This window comes from Danio rerio, chromosome 16 (genome assembly GCF_052040795.2).
Source record: "Danio rerio strain M-AB ecotype USA chromosome 16, GRCz13ab, whole genome shotgun sequence".
In the NCBI taxonomy this organism is placed as follows: domain Eukaryota; kingdom Metazoa; phylum Chordata; class Actinopteri; order Cypriniformes; family Danionidae; genus Danio; species Danio rerio.
The window spans coordinates 15,564,435-15,590,788 of NC_141036.1; the positions used below are offsets into that span (position 1 = coordinate 15,564,435).

At 35.7% G+C, this 26,354-nt stretch overlaps 1 protein-coding gene across 14 annotated transcripts in view; it reads left to right on the forward strand.

Annotated features, from left to right (window-relative positions):
- Positions 1 to 26,354, forward strand: part of col14a1a (collagen, type XIV, alpha 1a) — a 320,593-nt gene that overhangs the window by 185,923 nt on the left and 108,316 nt on the right. For all 14 annotated transcript variants that reach the window (XM_087286725.1, XM_087286726.1, XM_087286727.1 and 11 more), the window contains 2 exons: positions 4,507 to 4,646; positions 9,130 to 9,253. In XM_087286725.1, coding sequence (XP_087142851.1) covers positions 4,507 to 4,646; positions 9,130 to 9,253 — 264 coding nt within the window. The remainder of the gene's footprint in view (positions 1 to 4,506; positions 4,647 to 9,129; positions 9,254 to 26,354) is intronic.

The window sequence follows — 26,354 nt, forward strand, 5'->3', positions numbered from 1 at the left end:
CATAAACTTTCATTTTACCTTGTTTCACAGCATGCATATATATATATATATATATATATATATATATATATATATATATATATATATATATATATATATATATATATATATATATATATATATATATATATATATATATATAGGATGTCTTTATATGGTACATACAATTTAAAGCTTATTCTGTCACAGTTGGTGTTTCAGCACAAGCAATTGAGACAGATTATCAAAAACACTTATTTTGTTTACAAAAATGCACTTACTACAGAAACAAGAGCATAAAAAAATGGATTGTTGACAATTCAATACCGCACAATAAACTTAACTAAAGTGGAGCTATAAATACACAGGACACGAATACACATATTACAAACAAGGGCGACACAACAGGGGAACTCTTGATCATTAAAAAACAGTTGAAACAATCAAAGGGGTCACATGACAAAACACAAGCACATGGATCACAGCACAACATAACATCACATGACACAACACAACAACACAACACAACACAACACAGACACACCAGACTTGTGACATAATTATTGATAATTTGCTCCATAATAATAATTTGTGAGATTTTATTTATTTATTTTTTTAATTGTTCACACTATGAGTAACAAAATATGGAAAATGTTTCTCATCATATAGAGTATAAAATAACATAAATGATGTAAATAATTAATTTGAATATAATGATTTGACTATCATGACAGATGTTCAAGAGTCAAAACTAAAATGTTCTGTTAGTTTTAAGGGATACATTGATTGACCCTGACATTAATGTTTAAGACTGATTAAAGACACCCTTGTTTAATGATATTAATGTTAAATTATTTATTGTAAAACAGCTATACATATATCTATGGCTAATCACATATTACCTCACCCTTTCGCCATGATGAAATAAAATATATAAATAATGATTCTTATTTTTGGCTTCTGTTAACATCAGACTCTGCCTATACTTTAATTTGATCTCAGTCACTTTGATATTGAGTACATTTACAGTACATTACCAGTAGGGATGCATTGAATTTTGGATGATAATGTTATTATGTTTAATTAAAATAAATCGTTCATATCGAGTAATCAAAATATTTTTTTATAGAATACATTAAAATAATGATAAAAAGAATAAATAATAATTATTAAGCATTTTCGATTTCAGTTTCATTTTCAAGTGCATGCAGAATATTTGGTTTTAATTACATCCAAATTCTCTGATAGTAATTTGAGTAAAGGCTTAATAAAACTGAAAGGGCTACATGTAAACACTTTAAGTTCTGTCTGAATAATATATTGTTGAATAATATATAATAATTATTAGATTGTAAGGGGTGGTAAATATGGACACTTGGAAGGACGTGATGGTAGGGAAAAAAAACAAGAATTGTACAGAAGCTGAACTGGGATCCGTTTATCATATCGAGTGTGTCCGTCAGTCAGTGTTCATACATGCATTTACTGATTCAGAGGCTGCATAGGAATGTGCGATGATCGACTCACAGCTTTGATTGCAAGAAAGTGAAAGCAAACATTTTTATATTTATTTCAACGTGCTTTCAAGTTTAAATATATGGGATAAAAATAGGAAAATACTTATTGGTAGCGGGATAGAATGGTAAAACACGGGAGAATCCTGGCAAAAACAGGAGGATTGGCATGAAGTGAAGTGTATAAAGTGAACAGGAAGTGTTTGTCGAACAACAGTTTTGCAAGGGAATGCAAAACATCTTTCCAAGGAAATGCAAAAGCTTAAAAATATATATATTTTCCTCTTACTCAGTTTTTTTTCTTCCTCTCATTTTTTTCCCCACCCAGGGGTCTCTGTAGGTATTTTTTAAAACCCAACAAAGAGGATTTGTAAACACTTGATTGACTACAAAACAAAACTGAAAAATACAGTTAATATGCTAAGAAATTTAAATTTAAATGACTTTTTGATGTATGACACATGGTACAAACAGTTGTTATATGGAATAAATAAATGTGTCACGTAATGAAGCTTGTGAAATGAGCAGCTCAATCTCATCAGTCGTCAGTCTATACTCTCAGCCGCAGACGGTTTGCTTTGACCACTGGAATGGGAAGTTTTACCCCTTGATAAATATAAGCAGCTTCACAAAAAGCTTCATGTGCTTGTCATCTCCTAATTAGGACCCAAAATAAATAAATATTATGGTTTACGCGTCAAAAGGTCAAACCCAATTTGAAGCTTATGACATAAATGCGCACATATAAATGTCTATGGCTCTTACAGCCCTGCATTCTAATTTAGTGCTTAAGATGGCAGATTTCTTTGAAAAGTATTGTTTGGTTTTTTAGCATAATTTGATTAGAAGAAAAGAAGAACAGTATCTGTTTGAAATATAAATCTTTTGTGTTATTACACATGCATTTATTTTGACTTTTAATCAGTACAATTCAACTTTACTCAATAAATGATAATAAATTTACTCTTTTTTCAATGAACAACAAAAAACCTTTTTATATGATGTGTACGCAAGGTGTGCAATAAGACAGTGTGTTTTGTTTATTATAAGTATATCACAGAGATAATTTAATAAAATATCTTGAGTTGTCTTTGAACGAAGCATTCAAAGCTTCCTTGATGCCTTGCCGTGAATTATAATGATGAACTAAACAAGATGTAAACAAATTGAAGCTAATGTGTTTTGCCAGTTCATTCAGGTTGTTTACAAACACAATGACTGATTCATTAAGTTCATTTTCAAACAAGGTGTCTTGTGCCGCTCTTAAACAGTGACTCTTTTTGTAAAGCAGGCTTTGTGGGTTCAGTAAGTGCAACTTAATCAGAGATATGGCTTCTTGTATAAGAGTTTGTTTTCTCATTGCCTACATTGAAGTCATTTATTCAGATTATTAAACTGTGTGCTCAATTTACTTAAAACAAATGAGTAAACCTCACTGACATATTAGTAAATCATAGAAACATTTTTTGACTGTCATTTGGACAATGAGCAAATTGTTACCTTGTTTTAGTAAAAACCTGGCCTTAACTTTTAAGTATTTATTCGTTTTTTGTAAAGTAAACACATAACATTCTTTGTTTTGCTTTGAATAAAACAATCACATGATTTTATTAAGTGGAACAATGGAACAAATGATTATATCATGTCCACAATTTACTTAAATGAAGGTGAGAAAATTTACTATGTTGACATATTCTAAAGCCTTGGGAATGAACTGTTTTGTTTGTTGTTATAATGTTCAATGTGCAGAAAAAAACAACTCAAACAGGTTTGGAACAAATGAAGGAAGAGGATGAGGCTTTGGGTGAACTATCCCTTTAAGGGATATGTAATTCAGAAAATTGAATGTGCACTGGTCGAGGCAGTGGCGCAGTAGGTAGTGCTGTCGCTTCACAGCAAGAAGATCGCTGGTTCGAGCCTTTCTGTGAGGTGTTTGCATGTTCTCCCTCCATTCGCGTGGGTTTCTTTCGGGTGCTCTGGTTTCCCCCACAGTCCAAAGACATGCGGTACAGGTGAATTGTGTAGGCTAAATTATCCATAGTGTATGAGTGTGTGTGTGTGAATGTATGTGTGGATGTTTCCTAGATATGGGTTGCGGCTGGAAGGGCATCCGCTGCGTAAAAACTTGCTGGATAAGTTGGCGGTTCATTCCGCTGTGGTGACCCTCAAATAATAAAGGGACTAAGTCGACAAGAAAATGAATGAATGAATGCGCACTGAAACATTTGCTTCCTTAATATTTCCACAATGCATTTTAAAAATTATGGAGCATCGATGCTCACCACAGTATATATTTCCTTTATGGAATAGATAATTTGAATGTTATGCATGGCCATTCAAGGTGTAAATGCTCAGAACTGATAAATAACTTTGTTAGAATGAAATGTGCACAAATTTAGCACATTAAGTTGGAGAACTATATGGGTCTTATTTTACCAGTCATTAAATAACTAAATTTCATAATTGTCTTGTTAATTCGTGTGTTAAATACATTAGTACCTTTAGGGTACACTTTTGTACTTTAAGGTTCTCTTTTGTACCTTTCAGGTACTATAAGGTGCATATGTGTAATTTTTAGGTATTGTTATGTACCTTTAATTACTTGTTAGGGACTAAAATGACAGATTTTATGACAGATATAACCATATTTTCAGACAGATTCAGTCCCTGAAGGATGTTTTTTTCCTGAAAGCAACCAGTTAATTTAGAAGTTACCCCATGAAGCACATCTTCAAGTTACTGATGGTATATGCGTTAAGTCCCAAATCCTGCAAAGCAACAGTCTGGCAGAAGGAAAAGTATGAAAAAAAAGAGGTAGCTGGGAATTAATTAAGGCCCGTTGTTTTATCCAGCTAGCTGTGATGGAGATCCTGTCAGTGAGAAGGAGAAGTGTTTGCAATCATTTGACATCTGTTGTACTGCAGCGTTCACACGGTAATGAGGATTTCTTATTTTAGCTAGCGATTTTTCACCTGCTTCTTCTCTTTCTCTCTCTTTTCTCCAACTTTCTCAGTTTGCAAAGCAGCTAAAGCAGACCTGGCCTTCCTAGTCGACGGCTCCTGGAGTATCGGAGATGACAACTTTCAGAAGATTATCCGCTTCCTGTACAGCACTACTGGTGCACTTGATGTGATTGGCCCAGAGGGAACACAGGTATGTGCTGCATGCGAAATATGTCAAATTCAGTCTGCTTTTTTATTTATCTCATATTATTGTACAACATGTCTTGCATATTTTTGAGGAAAAATAAATGACCGCCATTCTTGAGTTTATAATTCACATCCTTGAAGATGAAAGTAAAAGTGTAAGAATGTCATTTAGGAAGCAAAGAGTGAGGACACAAATCACAAAATGTATTGACTTTATTTTAAAATGCGGAAGTGCGATTGTTTTAGAACCTCTAATTTAGTTTGCTACATCAAGCAGAATAATGAGCTGTTTTTAATGTCTAAAAATGAATGGAAGTCAATGGGACCAGAAGTCTCCAGCCAAAGAGATTCAAGACTCCTACGTAAAAAATAAGATCAATATTTTATATTTTATTTTATTTTAATTTTTAAATATGAATGAATGAATGAATGAATAATTATATTACAGAAATTAATACACTTCAAAAAAGAAAACTGAATATAATGTTTCAGAGTACTAAAACAGCAATTAAATGAACATTTATAATGGATTAAATGTACATTAAATGTAGTTTAGCTTTTCTGTTGACCTTAACTTGGCTTAATTACATCAACTGTATACAATATGATAAGAATTATGTATATTTATTAGCATATATTTAAAGTTTGTTTAATTATCTATTATGAGTTTGTAATTACAATATATTTTAATATCATCTCTCTCTACAGTCTTACGCAAAATTAGCGGTGTCAAAATTAATTGTTTCTTCGGTGCACTGCGATGCAGACGCGGATAATTCAGTATTGGTTCAATAATAATAATAAGCGGTTATTGTGAACTGATGTCATTTATCTCATATGCGCTATGTCATGGTAGCTTATGGTGAGGGAGACGAAAAATACAGAAACTGTGCACAATTTACAGTGTGTATGTTTGTGTACAGTCTTTCACTGACCCTTACAGCAGAAGCCCCTGTTTCACTGGTGTGGAAAAACTGAAAGTAAACTCCATTTCTTTCTCTGTTACTGGAGACCTTTGACCTCCTGTCGTGAGTTAATGTTTCTTCTCCTCTCGGCTGTTACAGCGATACTTCTGGATAGCAAGTTTTCTCCTCTGCGTCTTTCATGAATCAGTTGTCGCCACTGCCATTTATTAGTGTCACTCATCGGTAAACAGCGCCAGATCGTTAGAACTTATCGCAGCCCTTTCTGTTAAGCATTTGACCAGTCATAAGGGAAAGAACTTATTAGACTAGGTTCAGAAAGTGAGTAGAATATTTATTTTTGTTTATGTGCTATAAATGCTCATGTTGTCCTGTGCATGTGAGTTTTTAAAGGTACAGTTTGTATACCTAACTGTATTAAAGGACAAAATAGTTTTACAAATAGTATATAAATATAAATTTATTTATACATTTTAATACAATAATTCTTGTGCGGTGAAGAAAAATATAAAACGTGTATGAAAAGCATTGTCAATGCACTGTGATGCATCGAGATATCCAATTGTACCGAATCAATGGCATAATAATCCTAATCGAAGCAAACCATGAGACCAGTGTATGTTTACACCTCTATGCAAAATATATTTAAATATAGCTACAATTACTCATTTGTAAGTTGTTTTTTTATGTCTGCATGTCATGTTATAAAGTATTTTATAAATTACACAAATTTAATGACAAAAATACAATTTGACAGTACAGTTAAGAATATTAACTACTGTGCATTGGTATATATTTATTATTTTTTGTGTTTTTGTAATGAATCGGGTTGCAACAGAGGTGAAGATCCAAATTAAATTTATTAAGAGAATCTTTAAACAGGCAAAGTCAAACAGGGACAGACAGCAGTATGCAGATAATCCAAAAGCATGGTCAGAATACATGCGAATGGTCAGGATAGGTGGCATAAACAATGTAAACTGTAAAACAAAGCAAATATCAGAAACACAGCACAGTAAGACAAGGAAACCACCACGCTCACAGTTCACAAGACTTAGCAAAGATATGTGTATGTGTGTGTATGTGTGTGTGTGTGTGTGTGTGTGTGTGTGTGTGTGTGTGTGTGTCTGTGTGTGTTTGTGTGCGTGCGTGCGTGCGTGCGTGTGCGTGCGTGTGTGTGTGTGAGCGCGGGTTGTGTTTATTATCTGGGTAATCAGTCCTTACAAGCTTCAGCTATGTGTTTGCAATTAAGGCGGATCTGGGCCAGGTGTGTGATTGCAGGGAATGAGATTTGTAGTATTTCAGTGGCAAAATTGTTGTCCAGATGATAGTGAATGTTTGCCAGCAATCTGCAAGGTCTAGATCACTGCTGATCATGACAGATTTATTTCAAATTTAAATTAGTTACATAAACAGTCATACACAGTACGATACACAGGAAAATGCTTATACAACTACCAGTAACCTTGAAAATGAATAAAGAAAGAAAATATCAATTGAAATCTACATATATTTTAAATAGATTTTATTTAGAATATGTAGTTAACGTCAGAATTATTAGCCCCCCTTTAATTTTTTTTCTTTTCTGAATTATGAGCAAAGAAAAAATTTCACAGTACTGTATGTCTGATATTTTTTCTTCTGGAAAAAAAAGTCTTATTTGTTTTATTTTAGCTAGAATTTAAGCAGTTTAAAATTTTATAAACACCATTTTATGGACAAAATTATTAGCCCCTTTAAGCTATATTTTTTTCGATAGTCAACAGAACAAACCATCGTTAAACAATAACTTGCCTAATTACCCAAACCTGCTTAGTTGACCTAATTAACTTAGTTAAAGGTGCAGTAGGTGATTGTCTTTAGAAGCATTTTTGTTGTGCTGGTTAAAATTCCCTTCACAGTCTAATAGTAATGATCAAAGTAAATAATCTAAATGTATTTATATGTATTTTTAAATTTTTGGGTAAGGCATAAAACTAAAAAAATGTTAATCCAATTAAATAGAGTCAGACTGACATCTCTAATAATTCCGGTAAGTAGTCCAATCTGTCTGTCACCAAATGCAGATTTGAACAAATGCGCAGCCTTTCGCACGCAGCTCCGCCGATCGCCGCACGTTCACGAGAGAGATCACACTTTTAACACATGAGAGAGGGTTCTTTTACTGTGCTCATGTTTAAGGAGGCGTGGCTCTAGACGGCAGGGGTTTTAAGTTTTATAGAAGTGTCTTGAAAAATATTGTGTAAAATATTTTTTACTTTCATCATGACAAAGATAAAATAAATCAGTTATTAGAAATGAGTTATTAAACTATTATGTTTAGAAATGTGTTAAATCTACTCTCTAATAATCTAAGTATATTTTTATGTATTTTTTACGTATACTTACATTAAATATTTTATTGGAGGTACAAAAAATATGATAGTTAACCTTTACAATGTTAAAGGCAATAGTAATGAAAATGTGGTGTCTTTAAGTACATCTAAGTAGTCTTATATTCAATATATTTTAAATTATCTGCAAGTACTTATACAATTTGAAGTGCACATTCTAGTTCAGTATTCAAATAAAAATAAAACAAAATTGACAAGACACAGATCGATGCTAAAATAGAATATAGATCATAAAGCATAAAAACCACACAATTTACAAAGATTTTTAGCTGAGCCTTTTGTAAATGTGCTGAGTCATGTCATGTACCATGCGCGCACCATAGCTTGAGAACTCGATTTTAGAACTTGTACTGTATCTGGCTTTCTTCAAAACAGGTTTTCTTTTTTGCTTTTCTCAGAAATTGTTTTTATGGACTGAGGCATCATGGGAATAGCTACTCCGGGCTAGAGACCACACTACCAAGCATTTAACCCAGAGAGCATTAGATAAAAATAGGCTTTGTCTAGACATGTCATTCCAGGCCTCAGAAGATCTTCATCACAACCCATCAACAGCTTTAGGGATCACTGCAGTGGACCTGATATAAGCCATGGGAAAACGCCAGAGCAAGAACGTTTGAAGGGCACGGGTTAAAGTAAACATCGTATGGATATAACATATGTTTGACTTGGCTCCTCAAACAGGATCAACAAGCAAACTCGTATGCATGATGACATGAATTTGATGTCTCTTTTATTAAAGTTTTGCTTTAATATTAATATAGGGATTTGGTAATCACATGGTTGTATATTTGCACAATTCATAATTGAGCATAATGCTTAACCTCTGATGGTTACAGCATGTATTTTGTGGGGAAAAATTAACCAAGATTAGGGGTGGAAATTATGATGAAAGTGACAAAAATATCTCTGGTTTTTAAAATATGGTGGGGAAAAAAGTGCTGAGTTTTTAAGGGGACAACCTAATTGTTTTATGTTAAATCCACTCAAAGTTGCAAAAATTATTAAGTTAACTTTAAATTTTTCAATTTGAGTTGGGATAACATGAAGGAATTGTGTGGAAGCCAGCAGTTTTCTTTTTTTTTCATCTGAAAAACAGCTTATGATATAATATAACCTGACATTTAGGCATGTGAATAATGCACGCTGTCTTACTTTCTTCATCTGATAGGTGGCCATTGCTCAGTTCAGTGACGATGCCAGGACTGAGTTTAAGCTCAACTCCTACAGTGACAAAGAGGCTCTGCTGGATGCCGTGCAGCGCATCTCCTACAAGGGAGGAAACACTAAGACAGGCATGTATTTTGTTTGAAGAGTGAATTAAACTGCACCGACAGCTGCTCTTGTGATGCTCTTGAGTTGGAACACAACGTCCTCAAAGTCTTTTATCCTCCTTTCAGATAATCTGCGGGCTATTGAATTTCTGTAGACCACTGATGATTTTGTACTTTAATCATAAAAAGGCATGCAAATAAGCTTAGAAATGTAAGACTAGCATGTTAGTTCTAAATATGCCAGCAACACGATAAACCCACTGAAACATACACTCACTGGCCACTTTATTAGATGCATGTTTATGCAAATTTCTAATCAGCCCATCACATGGCAGCAACTCAATGCATTTAGGCATGTAGACATGGTCAGACGATCTGCTGCAGTTCAAACCAAGCATCAGAATGGAGAAGAAAGGTGATTTAAGTGACTTTGAACTAACTGATCTACTGGGATTTTCACATACAACCATCTAGGGTTTACAGAGAATGGTCTGAAAAAAATAACATTTCCAGTGAGTGGCAGTTTTGTGGGCGCAAATGCCTTGTTGATGCCAGTGGTCAGAGGAGAATGACCAGACTAGTTCCAGCTGATAAAAATGCAACAGTAACTCATATAACCACTCATTACAACCGAGCTGGTCCGAGTATTTCAGAAATTGCTGATGTACTGAGATGTTCATGCACAACTATCTCTAGGGGTTAATAATAATGGTCAGAAAAAGAGAAATTATCTAGTAAGTGGCAGTTCTGTGAGCACAAATGCCTTGTTGATGCCATAGGTCAGTGGAGAATGGCCAGCAAGCACGGATCCATACTGCCTTGTATTAACAGTTCAGGCTGCTGGTGTGTAATGGCGTGGGGGATATTTTTTTGTCAGTGTTTGGGCCCATTAGTACCAATTAAGCATTGTGTCAAGACCACAGCCTACCTGAGTATTGTTGCTGACCATGTCCATCCCTTTATGATCACAGTTCACCCATCTTTTGATGGCTAGTTCTAGCAGGATAATGCACTATGTCATAAAGCGTGAATCATCTCAGACTAGTTTCTTGAACATGACAATGAGTTCACTGTACTCAAATGGCCTTCACTGTCACCAGATCTCAATTCAATAGAGCACATTTGGGATGTGGTGGAAGGGGAGATTCTCTTCATGGATATGCAGCCGACAAATCTACAGCAACTGGGTGATGCTATCATGGCAATATGGGCCAAAATCTCTGAGGAATATTTAAAGTACATTGTTGAATTTATGCCACTAAGAATAAAGGCAGTTCTGAAGGCAAAAGTGGGTCCAACCCAGTACTAGTAAGGGGAACCTAATAAAACGGCTGGTGGTTGTAAGTAGAGATACATTGATCAACTAGAGACTGGAATCTATTTGTGGTAAACATGATCAGGTTGCTGGTCTTCTGGTTGATTCCTGCCAGTCAGTTCTGTTAGCAGTGTTATGGGAAATGATGTCAAGTGTTCTGGCACTCACAGCCACTTGATAACATGTTGTCGGTGCACAACCTTTTAAAAATGTGTGAAAAGTGCATGTCATGTTTGCAATTTGCTGCCACAACCTCACCCAGTAAAAACACCCAGTTGCCTCACCCAGTACACTTTTCAGATTAAACATTCAGAACATGAATTGGTACCTTTTTGACAATGAATTATAATTACCCAAACTGTTTAATTTTGAGCCCTTTTGCACAAACACAGCTTTTTACAAGCCAATCCTGTGCATTTTGAAAGACTGACAGATCTGAGGCAGAACATCCTCATCTATGCAGAACAGAGCTTCTCTTGTCTTCTCTTCTCTTCTCTTCTCTTCTCTTCTCTTCTCTTCTCTTCTCTTCTTTCTCTTCTCTTCTCTTCTCTTCTCTTCTCTTCTCTTCTCTTCTTTTTCCCATTTTGACCAGATATCCGCTAACCGACAGCAAGAATTTTAACAGATTAATGCCATATGCAGTGTTAGGGAAGCTACTTTGAAACAGCAATCTTTATCAGGGCACATAACAACAAGTCTGAGATAAAAATAAAAAAGCTGCAATGTTTACATTGATGACAGTGCTTATTAATAAACATAGAACTTTCAAAGACTTTGATGAATCAGTGATTTACTGCTGACACACCTGTCTTTTATTGTGCAGATATCTTTGTGACGATGAGCATTTATCAATTGGACTTAAATGCTGGATTATTAAAAGTATGCAATACTCACTGCATAAATAATGCTGTTAAATGTAGCAGGTACATACAAGGAGCAGGTATGCCTATTCTCTTTTTTTCTAAGGAATATTTTCACATATTCTGTCACTTTTGTTATAGAGATTAGAGACATGTTCACTGTTTTTTTTTTTTGTATTTGTGTACACTTACAAATAGATCAAACCCTTGCTTTTAATATAACAGAGAAAACTTTTTCTTTCATTATCAGTCTGCGTGATTTTTATATAAAAATGTATCACAAAAATAATGGATGAATCTTAGAACCTAAACTTAACTGTAAACTGTAAACTTAAAAGATGTTCACAAATGAACGATGCATAACATGATGGGCTGTTCTTAGACTTTCCACATCCACAAACATGCCACAGCACAAAACGAAACAGGATTGGTAGGTTAACCTTTAAGTAAAATGACATAGTGGGCTGTCCTTAACTATTCAAAGTGACCAAAGCTCCCAGATCTTCAGCAGTCAGTCTGAGGTCTGGCTACGTGAGACTAAATTCCTCTAGAACACAAGTGTCAAAGCCAGTTCCTGGAGGGCTGCAGCTCTTCACAGTTTAGTTTCTCTAATTACCTAATAACCCTAGTTAAACAAACCTGATCAAACGAGTTTAGTCCTTAAGGTTTGTTTGAATCCTACAGGTAAGTGTGTTATAACAGGGTTGGAACTAAGCTGTGTAGAGCACAGGTGTCAAACTCAGTTCCAAAAGGGCCGCAGCTCTGCACAGTTTAGTTCCAACCCTAATTAAACACACCTGATCAAACTAATCGAGTCCTTCTTGCTTGTTTGAAACCTACAGGTAAGTGTGTTGGAGCAGGGTTGGAACTAAACTGTGCAGGGCTTCGGCCCTCCAGGAATTGAGTTTATATACATTTTATGATTTAGTTTTATATAACAATAGTACTACAAATACAGTTATTTATTTAATAAAACATATTTATTAACAGTATGTTGCAATCATATGACTTTGATGAAATAAGAAAAAAAGTAATAGTTTATAAATAGTAAAACATTAAGTATTTCATTACGTATTATTTTTATATGATTTTTCGCAACAAAAATGACTTTGTGGTGGTAATACCCAGAAAATGTTGCGATTGAAAAATACATTTGTAAATATGGTCAATTATATATATATTTACCATATTTGGTAGCCTACTATGTTAGGTGTGCAATCTGTCACAATGACAAAAATCATAAAAATAAAGCTTCTTTATTTTGGTCTCTAGTCAAGACAAGATCTAAAACCGATCTAAAATGGTAGGGATTAAACCAAAGGAGGGTTTTATAACTTTTATTTTTATCCACGATTAGAAAATTTGTTGCATAGAAGTGATTTCTCTCGTTTACTGCAGAGAAAGAGTTAAATGAAATAATGCTTACTGCACAGGCTGCAAAACAATTCCGCCGCCATTCCAAGAATTTTGATGATTGTGAGGGCGCAGGTGAGACTTCATTTTTTTGCGAGACTCAAAAACATCACGTGCGGTACGTAAAGTATGCTACGTCTGTAAGTCATGTAAAACAAAACAAAAAAAATGAAATAAATATAATTTGATCATATGGTTTGAATGAATGTTTTATGAGATTATTAAAAAAAATCGATTATTTTACTTTTTTCGATTATTTTGGATTTAAGTAAGATTTTTTTGTTGATTTTGCGTTGGAATCATCGATCACGTAATCGCGAAAAACTAGCTGGTCTTTTATGTGTTGTTATTTTTGTTGAAGCAGTTTGGGAGAAACAGCAATGTTAGTTTGTCATTGAATACTGAATTTTTTAAATAATATATATTTTTGTTTGGACGGCACAGTGGCTCAGTGGTCAGCACTGTCTGTCCCCTCACAGCAAGAAGGACGCTGATTTGAGTCAATGCTGGGCCAGTTGGCATTTCTGTGTGGAGTTTGCATGTTCTCCCCATGTTTGCATGGGTTTCCTCCAGGTGCTCAGGTTTCCCCCACAGCCCAAAGACATGCATTATAGGTGAATTTGAGAAACTAAATTAGCCGTAGTGTATGAAAGTGTTGGAAGGGCATCCGCTGCATAAAACATATGCTGGAATAGTTGGCAGTTAATTCTGCTGTGGCTACTCCTGGTAAAATTATGGACTTAAACAAAGGAAAATGAATGAATGAATATTTTTGTTTGTATATAAAAGAAAAGTGCAATCTCCAAACATAAATATATTGTGGTATGCTAGCAACATCATAAACGTACGGTAGTAAAGCATGCGTGCAGTTATACAAGCCATGTACTAAAACACGCTAGCAATATATATAGTTCATTAAGTTTTTAAGTTTAGATATGTAAACCCCAACATAAACACTGATATTTTTCATTTAAAAGTAAATTATCCTTAACACAATCACTTTTGTTTAGATTAATTTATTTTTCGAAGTTCTTCTGTTATTGTCAATATAATTTTCCTGGTTAAGATCATGCTGCTTCAGCAGATTGATCTGTACCAACCACCAAAACAGCAACTTCTTAATGTACCAGCATGGAAATTCATGCTGGCCTTCAAAGCAGTGCAATCTCCTTGTGCCGGGTATCCAGAATTCTTTATTAATGTCCTGTTTTAGAAGCTCTAGGCCAGGAAGTTCAGAGAATGAGTTTGATAAAAAGCTGCACGGCTCCAGCTCAGTGAGCAGCAGAGGAGCGCGGTGTGTCTTTGCGCCTGCGTTCATGCTGTCTTGCTGTGAGTCTTTGTTCTAAAATGAAACACCTCTCATTCCACACAGGGAAGGAACGGCTCGCAGACACAATCGTCCCCGTATAAGGTATATTCTCCATGGCAATGAGCCCCCTGTCAGCGGGTGGGTGGCAGCTGCCGCGCCTCATTGGTGAGAGCAGATACATGTCTATGGACATGTGTGATCCAGGCATTATGAGCGTGGCGCATTTATCCATCCCGGCTTTAGCAGGCTGCTCATTTGAAACATGAGCATGACTTATTTTCTGAGGGTATTAGGGATAATCCCTCGCCCGCATTTTCATACATTCATATGCAGAGGATGAGGTGGGGATCAAAGTGATTGGCCTCATTCAATGAGTTTAAACTTGGAAAAAAGGATAGAGAGAAGTCAATTCTAAGTATTAAGAAGCTCTGTGTGTTTTCAAATGACAGGAAATATTTAAAAGGAATGATGTTTTGATGTTCAGAAAGTTTGTAACTAAGTTTAAGGTAGGTTTATGTATTTTGTGTTTTATAGTGGGATGGTAACTGGGAAAATTGAAATCTCTCAAGCCTTAAAAAGACAAAAAATATTGTATTTAATATTACATCTTTTCTTTGTATTTTAAATGTGTTCTGAAATCAAACCAGATATATTCAGTGTAATAAACGTTTGTTAACTAAAAAAAATCTTTACAGGCAGATTGAATATTATTTGAAGAAAATAAAATGTTTGATGACATATTAATATAATATTTTTATCATCAAATTATTCAAACATTAAATTTTTAAACCATATAAATTATAAACCATACATTTTGTGTGTGTTTTGTAACATTATACTATTTATAGTTATAATAGGGCAGCACTGTGGCTCGTGGTTAGCACTGTCGCCTCACAGCAAGAAGGCTGCCGGTTCGAGTCTCGGCTGGGTCAGATGACATTTCTGTGTGGAGTTTGCATTTTCTCCCTATGTTGGCATGAGTTTTCCCTGGGTGCTCTTCACAAAGACATTAAATTGGGTAAACAAAATTGGCCACAAGTGAATGTTAGAGTTCCATGGGTGTTTCCCAGTACTGGGTTGCACCTGGAAGGGCATCTGATGCATGAAACATGTACCGGAATAATTGGCAGTTCATTCCACTGTGGTGACCCCTTATAAATGAAGCACTAAGGTGAAGGAAAATGAATAAATGAATATAATTTATATTCATAAATTTATGTTATGCTCAGAGACATTCAAATATTATTTAATCCATATTTTTGACATTTCATTTTCTCACATATTGTTTTAAACAATAAAGTAGACACTTTACTAGCATTTAATATTTTTTTCTTGTATGTTCCCTTCAGTAAACTGTATATGATCTAAGCACTAAAATTGAATCTCTCTTCTCATATGTCTCGACCCATGAGTACCATATTAATAATAATCACCTGTATTCCAAGTATTTTGAAGTCACACAATATAAGGAATATGCTAAAATCGAAGAAGTGGAGATTCATACTCTGCAAGAGTCAGATTGCCCATTTTCACTGAGTGGTACTGTTCGGTACTGTATAGGTCGGTATTGTAAGGCTTCCATTTCCACTGCCAAAAGGATATCAATAGTGTACAACAGAAAGTTTCAGTCAACGTCATTCTCGCTCGAGGAAATAAAGTAAAGCTGCACTCCTCACAAAACAGATATTTTATACCCATAAATACTTGTGTTAAAATGTTCATAACTAAACTTTCTATTAACAGTATTTGATTATAACTGCAGACCAATGAGTGCGAAATAGCCTACTGTAACGTCTGCAATTATTTAAAATAAATAAATAAATGCAACATATATGAGCACATACAGCCCCTTACAGTGTCCGAAATGTCAACAATTACAGAAAAACTACACACAGCATACATTTAGTCCTTATTTGGGTTCAAAAACAGCATGCAACATATAGCCCAGTCAGTGCAGACCTCTCATCTGTATCTTTAATCTTCACCAGCACATGTAACATCTGTTAAAAAGTAATTCCGTCATTCCGAGCTCATAGCAGTCCAAAAGGTGATGGTAATAGTTAAACATGGCAGTTTGTTCATGATTCAGGATGCTGAAACGAAGGTTGCTTTTCTCCTTTGTTTTTTTTCAGCTTTTGCTTTGTTTTTTCTTGCATCACTCTGTTGTTTGTCTATTTCTGAAAGGATCAGATGTCAGATGCACTTCAATAATCAGGCGCACATTATTATCATCTGCTCAAAAAGTTATTTCAAATATAGACGCGCAGCTCGCTCACGCTAAAAATCGAAACCACTCACGCTTTAGACGGCCTTGTAAACAACTACGGGACACGGGTAAATTCTGTTTTTCTTTCTGGCTTTGTGGCTGTTCCTCAAGATGGTGACAATGTTTGTTTAAGCTTGGGTTGACCATGGCTCATTATTAGATGTATATAATAAATATAGTCTAATGTCTTGGCAGTGTATTTAAAAATGGGTCTTACTTTGTTTTCATTGTCCGGCTAGTGTACGCGCTGCTGTAAACAAATAGCATTCAGCTGCACGTCTGGCTCTGCCTTTTGGTACCATTTTATTGTGCTAGGTACCCTTCGGAAAGGGTACCCAACAAGTGGTATGGTACGGTTTGCTTTTTGGTACCTTTTGACAGTGAAAACAGCCATAAAAGTGTACCAAACCATACCGTACCATACCACTGAGTGAAAACGGTCCAAAAGTCACATTTCATGGTGGCTTTATAATGTGTATTGCTCATATTTAAAGCTATAATTTTGGTTTAAATTATGTTTAAAAATTTTAAACAGATTTAATCAAAATCTGTTCATAAAATGAAAGTTGCATTTGTATGGAACAACTGCAGGTTGAGCAAGTGAATGTGCTAGGAAGCTTCTCGTTGATTTATTACTCATTATATCTGCCCTCAAACATGAGTGAAAGATATTAGCCAAAACTCACAAACACAGAAACCCATGTGCGCTTTTGACTGATGATACAGTCATGATGTCCTGCTCAACCGTCAGTCAAGCAGCAGTGCTTTTGCCCCCATCAACTTAAGGCCACAGCTGGCCACAACTCCAATCTGCAGTCTAAATTCTTTTGTTCTCACCTCTTATTTTAAAACAAAATAATTCAAGCCTCACAAGGTGGTGCCGTCTACTTGCTAAGTCCATCATTTGTCTCCCTCTGACAGGAGCCGAAGCAAAGCCTGAAAGAGAAAGCTTCAGTCAGGCAGCTTCAGTCAGTCAGGCGTAGCCGCGGGGTCCCCGTGTTCTGTTCTTTGCAATATATCGGCAAAATGTGCCATTTTCGACACCCGTCCATATTTTATTCAGAGTGCAGCTTTTGTTGAGGGGATTGCGTCTAATACTTGCTGATCCAAGGGAACCTGAGACGTTTAAGAGAGATTAGAGATGCAAATTAGGAACGAGCAGCATGGCTGATGTCTCGCAGCCTCAGCACCGATTTGGTAATAATGGTAAAATATTGAAATGCTTGTTAGATCCTATAGTTCAGGTGTGCTGAGTGTGACAGCTGGGACGTGTCATGGAAAAGAAGAGGCTTGAAGATTGTATTTATCAGGGGTCTGACTTTGTTTCGCCCTAAGCTAAGTACTTGGCACTCTGTGAGCTTTAAATTTGTAGGTGACACAGAGGTTGACTCGCACAATTTTCATTCATTATTGATTATCTTCGTTGGAACAAACAGTAATCCAACTAGATGCAAATGAAAGCTGATACTGCAGCATAGACTTTATGATTTTGTGATGGCATATCTCATTTACTTAGACTACATTTACATGACAACAATAGTTAGATGTGAATTAGTCTTATGTGCAAAACTGGAATCTGAATAGTGCATAAACATTTGCGAATAAAGCAAATAAAGTTTTCAGCCAAAGATAGTCAAAGAGAACAAAACCATCACTTTCTGATAAACTGGCTTCAGAAATAATTAACAAAATAAATTTGTTGTGGTTGGAGAAGACACTGTGGGCTTTTTTTAATTGTGCGTCAGAAGACGAAATGCAGTAAAATTATGGTGGCTTCTGGAGGTGCAAGACCATTCTTTGGGAGCCCAGCTGCTCAAGACTTTTGCATCACCATCATACCTATTATCAATCTATTCCTCTTTCATAGCGTTTGTGTCACATCTAACGGGTGGTGCAGGGAGTGAAACAGATGTGAGGATCCAAGTGCAGTCTTTTCGGGTTCATTGATAATTTATATTAAAACTTAACCAAAACACAACAAGAGAGACAGGGAAAACACTGTAACATTAACATTAAATGACAGACAACAAGTGGCATAACAAAGTTCTCTGGCCATTCTCTGTAAACCCTAGAGATGGTTGTGTGTGAAAATCAGTAGATCAGCAGTTTCTTTAGTACTCAGACAAGCCCGCCACCACCATTAGGTGTACCTAATAAAGTAGCTGCTGAGTCTATATAGTCCAAACAATTAGGTTAAACAATTTGACGAGGAGGTGGAAACTAAATAACTAAGGTGATTAACAAGTGAAAACTCGAATGGCAGGGTGTGACAAAACTAAAAAACAGAAACAAAACAGGCACCATTACAGTTTGCATGATGATGCATCTCTACTGCTTGTTCAAATATTGCTGAAGTAAATCTACACTTTGCTAAAGAAGTGTTATCAAACATTAGAACAGCAACAAGGGACCCCCCACGAAAGTGAGATGGTTCATTTCAAGGGGCTATCCCATTTAGTAAAAATCAATTCAAACAACGCAACCACAACATCTGCCATTGTTGTGTCCTGTATGTTTTTTTTTTTTTTGGTGCTTGAAACAAATACCCACTGCATGTCTACATACTTGTGCAAACAGGTATGCACATGAATGATTTCACCCTTTCTAAATATTCCCATTTGGATTTCCATTTTGGCTGTTTAAAGTACATAAACCCAACAACTACACTGTCTTTTCAACTTTCAAGCCCATTTTCAAATGTATGCATACAATTTGTATTGTTTTGGGCTGATGAAATGTAGTAGTGTAAACAGCCACTTCAGCTTCTGAAGGAGAAGTAGACTTGTAAATGAGTGGAAGTAAGAGGATGTGGAGGCATCGGCTGTTCTGTATGCAAAAAAAATAATGTCTTGAACTTCTTGAACTGCATACGGCAGCCAGTGCGGAAAGATAAAGAGAAGTGTGACATTGTTTTTTCTGTGCTCATTTAACACCAGTCATGCTGCTGCATTCTGAATCATGCAATCAAATCATCTTTCTGAGGTTTGATTACAGATGATGAAAGTCCAGCCAAAGAAGCATTGCAATAGTCCAGCCTAAAAATGAGAAGGGTTTGGATGAGAAATATTCCAGAAATCTTTGTTAAAAAGTTAAATCTTACTTATGTTATGCAGTAAAAAACCTGCCTGATCAATCTCTCTTTGCAATATAGTCTTTGAAGGTCAGCTGGTCATTAACGAAAACCCTGACTGAACTTGTTGATATAATTATTGATGACCGCAGATGGATGGAGAAACTGTGCTGTATACAGTCAGAGTAGCAGGTGATATGAGAAGTTATGTTCTTGTAAGGTTAAGCAGCAGGTGATGTTCTTTCATATGCAACGAGATGTTCTTAAAGTGGAAGTGAAGCAGTCAGTCAAGTCTACATTATTTTGTACATTGATTTTCAAAAGAAAATGGAATGTTTTAATATAGCTCTTAGTGTGAAGGTGCCATTTTAATGGATTTAAAAGATTTGAAGATGTGCTTTAACTGCAGACTGTCAGCTTTAATTTGAGGGTATGTTCATCCAAATCAGGTGAACGGTGAGGAATTACAACAGTTTGCATTCATGCCTCCCACTTGTTAATTAATTCGTTAATTCATTTTCTTTTCAGCTTAGTCCCTTTATTAATCTGGGGTCACAACAGTGAAATGAACCGCCAACTTATCCAGCATATGTTTTACATAGCGCATGCCCTTCCAGCTACAACCCATCTCTGGGAAACATCCATACACACTCATTCACACTCATACACTACGGACATTTTAGCCTACCCAATTAACCTCTACCGCATGTCTTTGGACTGTGCGGGAAACCAGAGCATCCGAAGGAAAGCCATGCAAATGCAGGGAAAACATGCAAACTCCACACAGAAACGCCAACTGACCCAGCAGAGGCTCGAACCAGCGATCTTTTTGGTGTGAGGCGACAGCACTACCTACTGCGCCACTGCATCGCCCTAATTGGACAGAATAATGATCAAAAATCAAACTTTCACTTTTTAATACTTGGTTGAAAATTATTTGCAGTCAGTAACAGCCTGAAGCCTGAACCCATAGACATCACCAGATGCTAAGTTTTATCTCTGGTGATGCTTGCCAGGCATTTAACTGACTTCATTTCCTGCTTGCTATTGGGGCATTTTCCTTTCAGTTTTGTCTTCAGCAAGTAAAACACATGCATAATCAAATTCAGTTTGGGTGATTGATTTAGCCATTGCTTAACATTCCACTTCTTTCCCTTGGTTGCTTTGGCAGTATGCACTGTAAAGCACCATCCAATGAGTTATGAAGCATTTGACTTAATATGAGCAAAAAATATATTGCATGAAACACTTCAGAATTCATCCTGCTGCTTTTGTTAGCAGTCACATCATCAATAAATACAATAGAACCAGTTCCATTGACAGCCATACAAGCCCACGCCATTTCACTACTACCACCACTTTCCCCTGCTTAAGATCATGAGCAGTTCCTTTTCTTTTCTATACTCCTCTCTTCCCAACACTCCGATACAAGTTGATCTTGATGTCATCTGCCCATAAGATTCTGTTCCAGCACTGTGACTGCTTTTTTACAACTCTTATCTGGCCTTCCTGTTTTTACGGCTCACTAATGGTTTACATTTTGCGGTGAATCCTCTGTTTTCACTCTGGTTTAGTCTTCTTTTGATTGTTGACTGTGATACACATGCACCTACTTCCTGGAGAGTGTTCTTGATTCGGCCAACTGTTGTGAAGGGTGTTTTCTTTACCAGGGAAAGAATTATTTGGTTGTATATCAAAGTTGTTTTCGCGGTCTTCTGGGTCTTTTGCTGTTGCTGAGCTCACTGGTGTGTTTTTTCTTTTTAAGAGTGTTCCAAACTGTTGTTTTGGCCACACCTGATATCTTGAGAGTTGACACTAACATATTCTAAATGCAAATAACACACTTGAAATGAACTCTGGACCTTTTATCTGCTCAATGTAATTGGGATATTGAGGGAGTAACACAACTGAAACATGGAACAGCTTAGAAGCCAATTGTTCGATTACTTTTGGACCCTTAACAAGTGGGAGGCACATGTTCAATCTGTTGTAATTCTTACACTGTTCACCTGATTTGGATGTAAATACCCTCAAATTGTGTTGGAGTATAGAACCAAAAATTTTAGAATTGTGTAGATGTCGAAATATTTTTGGACCTAACTGTATATAAAATATTTAAATGTTTTCTATTTTTATTTATTTTTAATACCTTTTATTTGATGCACCTTGGTCCACTATCTCCCACTGCTCCAGCGCGGCATGACAAGAGGATTTACATTCAGACTAATGCCACAATTAAAGCACATGGCTTCACACTAAGTCATGTCTTTTTGGATTATGTCAAGACATATTCTCTTATGAAGTCGATAAACTCAATCTCTTAACATGTATGAAGGATGTAAAAAACGACCATGTGAAAAACTGCACCGATCTTAGTTTCACTGAGCAGCTGCAGTAGTGAAAAGTGAAAGTTCCCACCCCCACACCTGACCTTGTTGAAACCCTAGACAGGCAGTCAGGCAGCATAATACAGAGATTGGTTCAAAGCGCATCAAATGATTGGTAATTAAAAGGCAAAAAAATAGAAAAATAATAAAATAAACATTTTTATATATTAGACACAACTTTGATGGTTGTATTTGCACCAGCTCCATGTCCACAACTGCACACTTTAGGTTAAATTAGGTAGTCAAGTCTTTGCGACCAGTCCATTACTTCCACTCTATTTGTTTAGCTGGAGAAATGAAACCAATCCTGTGACCTCAGAGACAGCTATATTCTAGAATGGTGGCGTCCTAGCTATAAACACATGCCATTTTATACAAATGGTTACATTAATCAAGTTTGTTTAAAATATTTTCATTAAAGTGGAAATCAATGTACAAAACACTGTAAACTTGAGTGCTTCACTTCCGCTTTAAGACCAGTGCAGCCAATATTAGATCAACTGATTGAAATATAGCTGCATATTCCTGTATGATGAGGCCTAGTGACCTGTGTGGAGAAGTGGAGGGGTCCAGTGATTGAACCCTGAGGAACCCACATGACCAGCTGATGTGCTTTGGATAGCTCCGCACTTCAGCCAACCGTGAAAAACATACCTGTGGGATAGGATTCAAAGTCGTGAAATAGAGATCCTGTGATGAGCGCTGATGAAAGAGTGAACAGAAACATCTGATGATTCATGGTGTCAGGTGGCAGACAGATCCAGCAGAATGAGTACTAACGATGTGGAATCAGCTTTCGCAATCTGCAGACCTTCAGTGACAGACACTAATGGAGTTTCGGTTGAATGGCCCCTTTTGAAACCCGGGGCCAGAATTACTAAATGGGAAATTAGCTCTAGAGTGCTATCTCCTAAAACTGCAGATGGGAGTGGATTGTTCTGTGAGTATCAGTGGTGGTGTAACAGGGGAAAGGTTAGGAGGATTCAAGGGACCCTAATTAGGCAGGATGCCCGACCCAATATCTATCAAAGGCGAATAATGCGATTTCTATCAAGGGGAACACCACCCCCAATTTAATTTGTACCAACTGGCTTAATACTGTCCAGGGGGGCTTTGAAAGTAATAAAAATAGTGGTTTCCCTGCTGACAATGCAGTACAAAGCAGCTCCATAATATCCAATGCATTGCATAAAAAAGTGCAGATTACTTTAAATTGCAAACAAAGCCAGTGATTGTCAAGATGAAGATGAATGTGGAGGTAATCTACTAACACCATAGGCATAAAATGGGCTATTGTATGCTTTGTGAAGTTGGATTTTACCATCAATTGATTTTATCAAATGACACCTGGTTGAAAACAACTTGCAAAGGTGTGAATGAGGTGAGAGACAGGCATTTAAGTTGTGGTTTTACCCAATGTGGTGGGGAATGTGTCTGAAAACAAAAGTGTTAATGATGTGTGTTAGTTTCAGTAGAAGTGTAGGAGAAAGTGTGAGTTGTGGCCCTAAAGGAATATTAGCCTATAAAGTACATGGTCTGAGGTCCTGTGTTGAGGAAAGTTACCTTTGAAAGTAGTGCATTACAATATTGAGTTACTCCACTAAAAAAGGAACTAATTGCGTTACTTAGTTACTTTTTATGGAAAGTGAAGAAGATTTCTATTCTCTCAGTGTGAAGTATTTTCTAAGTGTAAAGCAGTCAATTTTCTCTTCACAAAATGTATGTAGTGTTTGCAGAAACATGCCAGCGTGTGTTAAAAATACAGTGTTATGTCTGTGTAAGATGAGTATGCCTACAGGAGCAACACTAGGAGAAGGCTGAGTGACTGATTGTGTAGAATAACTGAATATGTAAAGCACTGATCATATATGTTAAATACTTGTATGAAGCTATATGTGTCAGAAGTTAGAATGAGTAACATAGTATCAATTTATTATCCTATTATAACTATGTATGTAAACACTTAATCCTTTTGCATAAGTTGCATCTATACTTTGCTGACATAGACCTGTAACATCTCTGCTGACATGAGCTAGTGGGCTGAGAGCCAAGAATAGCAGGACCCCTTAGACTAAAAACCTATTCAAAAATGGTCAAGAGTTAAAAAGAGACTTAGGGGTGTGTCAAATAATCCTGTATAAAAATTGTAACAAACACAGATACTTCAGAAGGTGCAGGAGAGACTTCAGAAGGTGTCCAGGAGAGACTTCAGAATGCTCTGGGGTCTGCTCTGCTCTTTCTCGGCTTTATTATGGAGAATAAAGTCTATTTTCTGATATTCAAAACCTCTGGTCTGATAATTTGTAATTAATTGATAAGTCAAAATTTACGACAAATGCCGCCCAAAATCGTGGGGCTGGACAGAGACGAACAGGTGACACTGGACATGCTGGGGCTTGGAGGAAAAACACAAATATGTGGCCACGATAAAAAACGGTAAGCAATTTTAAGCTTATACGTTTGTGTTTTTTCTACCAAGGACCTGCTTGTAACGGTAAAAAGTCACTTGAACTGTTTCTCCAGCTATAACGAACTACAAGTAAAACTAAAAAAGTAAAAGTAAAGATATAAAAGGAAAACAATGGGGTTTTGAATACCAGAAGAAAATAACAATTTGCATGCAAATGATCTGTGTTTTCCTAAGAGGGCCTTGACGGATAGGATAAACGTTAACTAGTAACTGTTACTCATGTTTGGGAAATTTTTAATAATGAAGAATATGCATAGAGCATTTTTAAGTTTTGAGAGGAAGTTCTTAAAGTGTGGTGACAGTTAAGAGATTAAAGCAGATTAATAAAGTAGAGAGAAGCGCGCAAAGACCTCGGAGTACCCGTTCTGTTTTAATAATAATAAATATTATTATTCAGGAGGCTGGGGGAAAAAAGGCAAAAATCCTGTGAAATGCTATTTTTACTGAAGGACAGTAAAGACGGGAGCAGAAGTAACAGGCACTCAAGAGGAGTGTAGTGAAGAATTCTGTGGTTACAGCTCTAAGGTTAGAGGCTGTTCGGACAGGTCACTCAAGAGGAGTGAGATGTATTTATGTAATTGTAAGTATTTGTGTATTTGTCTGTGTTGTTGGGGTGCTTAGAAGCTATCACCTTTGATCTAGAGAGACTAGAATAGAGGTGAGGTTCAGGTTACACAGTGTAAGAGATGAGGTTAGGATAAGTGAGAAGTATGATTGTGTTTAGAAGTATGTTTGCAATAAGAGTGAGTTTAAAAGAATTATCGTTTTAAATTATAATATAAAAGAAGGACTGCATGTGTTGTGTGATTTAAGAACAATAAGATAGAGAGTGATGCAGTTTAGGGAAGAGATTGTGATACAGAGGAGGTTTAAGCCTCATAAAATTAATTGTTATTATATTGCATTTGAAAGACACAGACTGAAAAGAAGAATATACTAGTTAAACATTTTTCTGAATAATCTCTGTGTGTTTGAAGTGTTTTTAAGTATGAAATAGGCAGAGAGGTGACTGAAATTTCTGACATGTCGACAGTCTGGAAGAAGGTCTGCTTCAGGAGTGGTAAGAATCTGTCTATTTTAAGAACAAAAGTTTCACAGGACAGATAGAAGCTAAAGAGTAAAGATATATTATAAGGTATTAAATAAATAGAAATATAAAGTAATGTAATAAGATAAATGAAATAAGAAAAATATTAATGATAGAATAAGATTTAAAAAATAAAAAAGTGTTAATAAAAATGCAACTAGAAGCTATACTAATAAATATTAAGAAATTTAAAAATTGAAGCATAGAAATAACTACATATGGATATAAATTGTTATATTGATCAGGAAATAAATTTACTAAATCAGTATAAAAAAAAGATAAGTTAATAATTTGAGTAAATAAAGAATTAGAAGAAAAAACTTTAATTAATATTGATTAATTGAAGAGTTAATGATCAAATGTTTAAGGAAAATAAGTTTAAAGAAAAATGAATTAGGAAAATCTAAGAGACAAAAATGCAAGGAAAGGAAAAGAAGCATAGGAAAAAAAAAAAAAAAAAGGTCCAAACATTGTTTAATAGAATAAAAAGAGAAGAGGTTTAAAAATATATATTAAACAGATAAGATAAAAATTAGAAAAAAACAGTAGCATTTTGAAGAAAACAAGATTTGGCTTTAAAAGATAAAATTATGTTTAAGTGCAATAAAAAATTGTTGTGGAGTAAGTTGACTGTTGTCATCTGTTTTAAAGTCAGCTACAGGCTGTCATCTGAGCCAACAGCTATTTGTAGTAAAAGCAGTGAGTCAGATGTAAAGCATAGACACTGAGGAAAAATGAAAGAACATAATAGTGAGTTCAAAAATTATATAGTTAATATTTTATGTACTTAAAAGGTAATTGAGAATTAAAAATTGCATTTCAGATAGGAAAAATGCTTAAAGTAAACAAACATGTAGAGTTAAAATAGTACTATAAACTTGAAGCTATTGCAGTAAGGATTTTGAACAGGTATATTAGACATTAGGCCACCATATAATACTGTTG